An 8593-nucleotide genomic window follows, 5' to 3' on the forward strand; every position below is an offset into this window, starting at 1 on the left:
CTGGAGTGTGGGCCAATAATATCCTTGTCGCAGGACCTTATGGGCTAATGCCCGACCCCCCAGGTGATTTCTGCAGATCCCTTCATGGACCTCTCGGAGGGCATAGTCCGCCTTGGAGGGGCGGAGGCATCTGAGAAGGGAAGAAGTAAATGATCGCCGATAGAGTCTATTCTCGTATAAGACATACCGGGGGGCCTGGCGCTTGATTCGGCGAGCCTCCGTCTCGTCGTGAGGTAGGGTTCCGTCCTGAAGGTAGCAGACGAGCCCATCGATCCAGCTTGGCTCGGAGTCGATGCACATGGTGGGCTCGGGTTCCTCCGTGCTGGGGATCCGAAGATACTCGAGCGCTGTTCCCTTGGGAAGCTCGTTCATGCGGGAGGTTGCCAATTTGGATAGCTGGTCTGCCCTGAGGTTCTCCGCTCTGGGAATGTACTGAATATTGAAAGAATTCAGGGCAGATATGAGTTCCCGCACCTTTTGGAGATACTTTTGCATGGATGGCTCTTTAGCTTCGAAATCTCCTTGGATCTGGTTCACTACCAGCTGGGAGTCGCTGAAGGCCGTCAGGTCTTCCACTTTTAGTTCTTTCGCCAGCTTGAGCCCGGCGATGAGAGCCTCATACTCGGCCTCATTGTTCGAGGCCGGGAATTCGAGGCGCAAAGCTTGCTCGGCCACCACTCCGTCTGGACTGGTGAGGATAAGTCCGGCCCCGCTGCCCCCCGAGGTCGAAGACCCGTCCGAGTGCAGGACCCATGGCTGCCTCGGGGCCTCCTCCACGGATTCGGGTGGCCTCTCGGGGTCGTCCGGAAGGGTGCACTCCACGATGAAGTCGGCGAGTATCTGAGCTTTGATAGCCGGCCTGGGCCGATATTCGAGGTCGAATTCCCCGAGCTCGACCGCCCATTTGGCGATCCTCCCCGCACGATCCGACCTCTGCAGTATTTGCTTCATAGGCTGGTCGGTCAATATAGCTATCGTGTGGGCTTGGAAGTAAGGCCTGAGTCTCCGAGTCGAGATGATGAGAGCGAAGATGGTCTTCTCAAGTTTAGAATATCGGGTCTCAGCATCCCTGAGAACCCGGCTGGTGTAATAGACCGGCTTTTGGAGCTTGTCCTCTTCCCGGACGAGGACTGAGCTCACTGCAGCTGGGGAGACGGCCAAATATAAGTAAAGGATCTCGCCTTTCTGGGGCTTGGTGAGCAGTGGGGGAGAGGCCAGAAGGCTCCGAAGCTCTTCAAAGGCCTGCTGGCATTCTTCTGTCCACCGGAAGTCTTTCGGCCGTTTGAGGCTCTTGAAGAAGGGGAGGCAGCACTCGGCTGACCGAGAGACAAACCTTCCCAGGGCGGCAACCCGCCCCGCGAGCCGTTGCACCTCCTTAACTGTCTTTGGAGGCGACATCCCTTGCAGTGCCCGGATTTTCTCCGGGTTGGCTTCAATTCCGCGCTGGGTCACTATGAAACCCAGGAACTTGCCCGAGGTGACCCCGAACGCGCACTTCGCCGGGTTGAGCTTCATTTGGTATCTCCTGAGCTTGGCGAATGTCTCGTTGAGATCGGCTATGTGGTGTTCCGCCGCTCGGCTCTTCACCAGCATGTCGTCCACATAGACTTCCATGTTCCGGCCGATCTGGTCTTTAAAAATTTGGCTGACCAGTCTCTGATAGGTGGCCCCAGCGTTTTTCAGGCCAAAGGGCATCACCTTGTAGCAGTAGGTGCCCTTGTCGGTGATGAAGGCCGTCTTTTCCTCGTCTTCTGGCGCCATTCGAATTTGATTGTACCCTGAAAAGGCATCCATAAAAGTTAGCAGCTGGTGTCCTGAAGTGGAGTCGACGAGCTGGTCGATGCTCGGGAGGGGGAAGCTGTCTTTCGGGCAGGCCTTGTTCAAGTCGGTGTAGTCCACGCACATACGCCATTTTTCGTTGGCCTTCTTCACGAGGACTACGTTGGCGAGCCAGTCCGGGTAGGAGACCTCCCGGATGAAGCCGGCTCCGAGGAGCTTGTCCACTTCCTCGGCCGCAGCTCGTTGTCGTTCCGGGGCAGAGCCTCTTTTCTTCTGCTTCACAGGCCTGCTGGTTGGCCTTACCTGGAGTCGATGAACCATGACTCCGGGGTCAATTCCCGGCACGTCCGCAGGCGACCAGGCGAAGACGTCAGCATTGTTCCGCAGGAAGCTGACAAGGCAATCCCTCTCGCGGGCGCCGAGGCCGGAGCCGACCTGCACGGTTAGCTCGGGAAAATTTTCTTGTAGTGGGATTTGAATAAGGAGCTCACCGGGCTCTACTTGCTTCTTCCAGAGGGTGTCCCTCGCATCGAGGGTTTCTACGGGCAGCGAAGGGCCCATCGGGTGGTCCGGCACCTCGGTCGGTTGCTTTGCTGTGTGGGCTGCCATGTAGCATTGCTTGGCGACCAGCTGGTCTCCGCGGACCTCGCCTACTCCTTGGCCGGTGGGGAACCGCACGAGCAAATGGCGAGTTGAAACCACGGCTCGAAGGGCGTTTAGCCCAGGGCGCCCAAGGATGGCGTTGTAGACCGAGGGCAGACGGACCACCAGGAAGTCCATCCTCACAGTGCTCTTCCGGGGGGCGAGGCCGACTGTGACAAGGAAGCTGGCCTCACCTTCAACCGGGACCGCATCTCCGGTAAACCCAACCAACGGGGCATTGACTCTCCGGAGATGCCCTTCTGTCAATCCCATTTTTTGGTAGGCATGATAATACAAAATGTTGGCTGAGCTTCCATTGTCAACTAGGACACGCTTTACATCAAACCTGTTTACAATCATAGAGATGACCACAGCGTCATCATGAGGGGTTTCGACCCCTTCTAAGTCCTCGTCCGAGAACGAGATGACTTCATCAGTACGTGGGCGCTTCGGGGGTGCTCCCTGGGCGGCTGTTCCTGCCGAGGCCCGCCCAATCATGTTGATGGTACCGGCGATGGGCCTGTTGTCGCCCGGATTTTCGGTTGGTGCGACATTCTCCGCCGGCCTCCTTTCCTCATGTCGGTTCCTCACGAACCGGTTGAGTACTCCCCGTCGGATGAGCGCTTCTATCTCGTCCCGGAGTTGGAAGCAGTCCTCCGTGTCGTGCCCGCGATCTCGGTGGAAGCGGCAATACTTCCTGGGATTTCGGGGGAATCCCGTGTCTCGCATAGGAGGCGGGGGTCGGAAGAAGTCCCGACCCTCGATTTCCATCAGGATTTCGACCCGGAGAGCGTTGATGGGTGTATAGTTCTCGTACTTCCCCGAGTACGTCCGAGGCCGTGGTGGGGACCTCGGTCGAGGAGGGGTCCTCTGCTGAGGTCGCCTCTGCTGTCGGGGCGGACTTCTCAGTCTGGGGAGACTCTTCTCTCGGCGGGGAGACCGGCTCCTTTGCCGGCCGCGCTCCTCGCGGCGCTTCTTCTGCTTCTTCGAGGCGGGCTCGATTGCTCCCCGCCTGGAGGCGACTGCCTCCTCGGCCTTGGCATACTTCCGGGCTCGGGCCAACATTTCGGTGAAGTCGGCCGGGAAGCTCTTCTCGATGGAGAAGAGGAATCGGTAGGAGCGAACCCCAGTCTTCAGAGCCGACATGGCTATCGACTGGTCTAGCTCGCGAACCTCCCATGTAGCGGCGGTGAAGCGATCCAGGTACTCCTTGAGGGACTCCCCCTCTTTCTGTTTGATGTCGAGGAGGGAGTCTGACGTCCGTCGCTGGCGCCGGCTGGCAGCGAAGTTGGTAGCGAACTGCCTGCCGAGTTGCTCAAAAGAGGACACCGTATTCGGCTTCAGTCCCGAAAACCAAAGCCGAGCGGTCCCTCGGAGGGTTGCTGGGAAGGCCTTGCAGAGTATGGCCTCCGAGGACCCTTGTAGGGCCATGAGGGCCCGATAGCTCTCCAGGTGGTCGAGAGGGTCAGTCGTCCCGCTGTAGGGTTCCACTTGAGGCATTTTGAACCTCGCGGGAACCGGCTCATCCTCGATCTGGCGGGAGAAGGGGGACTTGGTAGTGAACTCAAAGTCTCCCTCTTGTCTTGCCTTCTTGCTGTGGAGCGCCGCAATCTGGCGCTCCAGATACTCAACTTTCCGGTCGAGCTCCCCCATCCGTGGGATTGTCGCTGTGGTTTGCGCCGGCTCACGGTGGTCTGGGGCTGACTCTGCCTCAGAAAGTTGGGGTCTCCGGTCGAAACCTTCTCCCGGTAACTCCCTCCAGGGAGAAGCTCGTTCTCCGTTGTTGGCTCTGGAGGAGCCATGCAAGTTTTGGCTTGGGAAAACCGGGCCGTTGGGGAGACACTCCGACGGGGCCTGGGCCCGTGGGGGGAGCGTAGGTAAGGCTTCCTCGCGCCGCAGACCCTGAACGGCGGCGGCCAGGGCCTGGACTTGCTGTACCAGGGCGTCGAACTGTTCCGGCTGGACCTGAGGAGCTGGGTCAGCCGGAGTTGGAGAATTCTGGACAGAGTGTCCAGGGCTTTGCGGGGGACGCCGGGAGATGTTAGAGGCTCCCTTACTTCTCAACTTCATGACTGCTACTCGGTCCCTTCCTCTAGCGCCAACTGTTGCTGGAAATTGGACCCGGGGGCAATCTTCGGTCGAGGGAGAGGGAGCGGCGAGTCACCACGGCGGGGTGGCGACCGGTCGGCGGGCGGCGTCCTCCGTCTGGTGTGGTCGGAGAGAAGGAGCAGCTGGTCCTCGTGGTGAGGCGGCGATCCGTCAGCTGGTGGCGTCCTCCGTCTGGGTGCCTGCACACGAACCGGTGGCCGGGTTTTCCGGCGCCGGCCCTCCGACGCTCAAGTCAGGGAGGAGGCAAATAGTGTGAAAAGAGAGATTAACAGTGTCTGTAGAGTGTATCAATCTTCCCACCCCCTCCTGAGAGGCCAAGGCTCCCTTTTATAGGCGGGGGTCGGTTTACCTGCGATGTAACAGGGCGAAGCCGTAGTACGGCTCGGCATGTCGTTCAGGTCGGCGCACGGTCAGGCGAATCATTGCACAGATGTCGGCGGCGAGGGCGTCGTACAACCCGAACTAGCACGCTACCAGGCGAATTATTGCATTGGTGTCGGAGGTATGGCCGAGATCAGAGACTTATCATAGTCGACTAGACTCTGCTGGGCTAATTTGCCGTGGAGAGCTGAGAGTCCGTAGATGACAGGAGCCATGCGCATTTATTGTGGAGTAAGCCGGAGATCCGCATTTATTGTGGAGTAAGCCGGAGATCCGCATTAATTGTGGAGTAAGCCGGAGATCCGTATTAATTGTGGAGTAAGCCGGAGATCCGCATTTATTGTGGAGTAAGCCGGAGATCCGCATTAATTGTTGAATGAGCCGGAGGGTTACAGCGGCCATGCGCAATAAATGCCAGAGGGGCGTCAGGGTATGGTCCTCGGCCGGACCTCAGAGGTGCACGGCCGTAGCAGGTGGTTGACAAGAGTAGACCTCGAACATCGGGGTTTTTCTCAGATCGGAGGTCTTGAGGTCGGTCGTCTTGAGGTCGGGCGTTCCGAGGCCGGACGCCGACTTCGGCCGTCCAGGGTCGGAGGTTGTGCGGCTTCTTAGGGGCATTTGCGTCATTTGGAGGAAAAATCTTATTCCCCCAACAAGTTTTATAAGATGACCCACACTCACCGAGATGGCAGCTTTGTCCGGGACGAGTCGAGAGATATAGTTGTATGTATTCATTTTTTATTTGTTCAGAATTTTGTTATTAATTTTACTTCTTTTAAAATATTAATGTGACTGTTTTTTTTCTTGAGAGAGATATAGGAAAGAGCTACAAATCTCATTTCAGAGCGTGTCGGGGAGTCATCATCATCCGACGCGGCCAGTCGCGTCGAGGCTCAGGTCTATGCAGAATTGATGGGCCCAGAACGTTATGGTCGGGTGAGGGGTTACGGTATCGGAGTTACCCCTACTCAGCTGTCTGCAGTGAGCCGATATACCCAAGATGCCAGACAAGGTACTAGCACTGCAGAGGTTTGTAGTTTGAAGACAGAGATGGCACAGATAAAGCAGTCATATGAGACAAGGATAGAGGAGATGAGGCAGAGTCATATGACTGATATGGCGGAGTTGAAGCAGAGCCAAGAGTTGAAGATACAATCTTTGCAGGATCAGCTTGACCATATTTCATCTTTTTTGCAGAGATTTGCTCCTCCGGTACATAACTAAATATATTTGAATATTTTATATAATTATAATGTATTCTTGTATGAGCGTGATGACTTTCGTATTTTTAGTTTCTAAAGTTTTTTTTTTTCTTGTAGGTTGCTGATACTTCATCTACTCGTAGAGATGATGATGCCGTCGACTCTTGATACATCGTAGTTTGTGTACTTACGATTTTGAGATGAATGTTTTTAGATTGTTTTAAATTTTTTTTTTGATACTTACCTCAATTTCCAAAATACGATTATGCCAGAACTTTGATAAGTATAGATCTTGGAAAGGACTTTAATTAGTATGTTCTATGTTGACTTGACAGGAACATGGTTTCAGGACAGGCAGTCCGGCTGGACGACTTGACTCCCACGATCTAGATGAGGTAACTGGAATACATCTTCTTCATGAAAGTAAACTATACTAGGTAACTAAACTTCTACATGTCAATTTTTTTGTTGCTTGCTATTTGTATTCTTTAGTAAATTCTATTATTTTTTTCTAGTTTCATTTATGCTGGTGTCTATGCACTTGATACTTATGTGTGGAATACTCCTTGATGGAATGTGGGTGGGAACAAGCGGTGTGAACTAATTCATATCCTGAACTAGTAGCGGTGTTTGAACTTTGAACTGTTGGTTCTCTTAACTATACTAGGCATAGTAGTCATAAGTTGATGGGTCACCCTAATCCACTTGTTTCTAGAAATCTTTTTGGTCTGGATGAAAATACAGCATGCCCACCCTGTTAGCCTTGGAGGTTGCAATTCTTCTGGTTCATTTATTCATAGTGGTTTTTCACCTTCTGTTACAGCATCCTCCTCTGCTGGAGTTCTTAGGCAGATACCTTGCAGAGTTGAGCTTACTTGACTATGGCTGTGTTCAGTTCTTGCCATCAGTAGCTGCTGCTTCAGCTCTTTTTTGTTGCAAGATTGACTGTTAATCGAAAATCCAACCCTTGGGTAAGAGCATGTTACTCCAAATGTTTATGGTTTCAGTTACAGGGCTTCTTAGTATATATACTGCCTGTCTTTCTTGGATGTGCCCAATTTTCTTGATGCATTTTTCCAGAACAAAATACTTCAACACTGCAGTGATTATAGGCCGTCTGAGCTAAAGTAGTGCATTCATGCCATACATGATTTGCAATTGAACAAGAAAGGATCCTCTTTGTTGGCTATTAGAGAGAAGTACAAGCAGCATAGGGTAGGTTCCTGTCTTCTACCCTGCCATCAGTTTTACTTAGTAGTTGCAAGATTCAAAACCTTAAGTTCAATTTCATTGGGCTGACGAGCACTCTTTTTGTTGAACAGTTAAAGTGTGTATCTGCATTGCTTCCTCCCTCAGAGATTCCTGCGTCATATTTTGAAGACCTCAAAGAATAATTTTCACAAGGAGAATTGTGATGTGCGACCGAAAGAATTGATGCTCCGTGATTAGATAACCTGAAGCTGGGAAATGGATGATTCAAGCGAGATACCTGAAGCTCCTGCAATGTCTTTGAAATTTTCCATCTTACCTTCATACCTTGCTCCGAGGATGCAGACGAGAAACACAGAGGAGATCTTTTGCTCCAGAAGCCATCAAAACTTGCTGGGCATTGTTCCTTCTAACTTAAAAGAAGTAATCAAACTTTGGCATTGACATCACTAGATTTTATGTATCATAAACCTCGCAACAAGAAGTCTTTTAAGGCATCATTTTTGTATGATTTAGAATCTTTCACTCAATCTCCAAGATGGAATTGTACCCAATCAAGATCCTCCTTTTTTATGTTTAAGCATAATAATATGTTAATCCTTGTTCATTGTCTATTTAGATGTTTTATAATTGTCGTCTGAAATTGAGTTGCTGTGTGATAGTTGAGCCTCTTAAGAAGACACCTGTGTCTTTTTCAAGGGACACAGCCTTGGATGGTGAAGATGCTGGTGGTCTTCAATATAGAGACAGAGAAAGCAAACCTCAAGTTCACAACTACCAGAAGTTCGCAACCCATAGGTTTGACTATGCCAACGCTTTTAAGCGTCGGCATAGTCCAAAACAAAATACGGCATGAAGCGTGGGTTGAAGTACGCCGACGCTTTTAAGCGTCGGGTTTGTATAAAATGAACGACGCTTAAAAGCGTCGGCATAGTCAAACACAAAAATACGGTGGGAAGCGTGGGTTGAAGTACGCCGACGCTTTTAAGCGTCGGTTTTGTATAAAATGAACGACGCTTAAAAGCGTCGGCATAGTCAAACACAAAATACGGAGGGAAGCGTGGGTTGAAGTACGCCGACGCTTTTAAGCGTCGGGTTTGTTTAAAATGAACGACGCTTAAAAGCGTCGGCATAGTCCAACACAATACGGTGGGAAGCGTCGGTTGAAGTACGCCGACGCTTTTAAGCGTCGGGTTTGTATAACGTGAACGACGCTTAAAAGCGTCGGCATAGAGCGACGACGCTTTTTTGACGCGTCGGGTTAAACCCGA

At 52.2% G+C, this 8593-nt stretch overlaps 1 protein-coding gene across 1 annotated transcript; it reads left to right on the forward strand.

The window, feature by feature from the left end:
* Window positions 1-5572: 5572 nt before the first annotated feature.
* Window positions 5573-6487, forward strand: LOC148714844 (uncharacterized). Its single transcript, XM_088716554.2, has 3 exons — window positions 5573-5634; window positions 5731-6123; window positions 6231-6487. Exons 1-3 carry the CDS (start codon window positions 5578-5580, stop codon window positions 6279-6281), a joined length of 501 nt encoding a protein of 166 aa, XP_088572680.1. The 5' UTR covers window positions 5573-5577; the 3' UTR covers window positions 6282-6487.
* The last annotated feature ends 2106 nt before the right edge of the window (window positions 6488-8593 follow it).

This window comes from Phoenix dactylifera, chromosome 2, assembly GCF_051530095.1.
Source record: "Phoenix dactylifera cultivar Ajwa chromosome 2, Ajwa_hap1_PhDact_Kaust_v1.1, whole genome shotgun sequence".
NCBI lineage: Eukaryota > Viridiplantae > Streptophyta > Magnoliopsida > Arecales > Arecaceae > Phoenix > Phoenix dactylifera.

What these genes read in the sequence shown, in the direction of transcription:
- LOC148714844 (XM_088716554.2), top strand. Translation starts at nt 5,578, where the DNA reads ATGACCCACACTCACCGAGATGGCAGCTTTGTCCGGGACGAGTCGAGA. An exon ending in ACGAGTCGAGAGATATAGTT is followed by an intron (nt 5,635 to 5,730) that starts GTATGTATTCAT and finishes AGAGAGATATAG; the next exon opens with GAAAGAGCTACAAATCTCAT. An exon ending in TGCAGAGATTTGCTCCTCCG is followed by an intron (nt 6,124 to 6,230) that starts GTACATAACTAA and finishes TTTTTCTTGTAG; the next exon opens with GTTGCTGATACTTCATCTAC.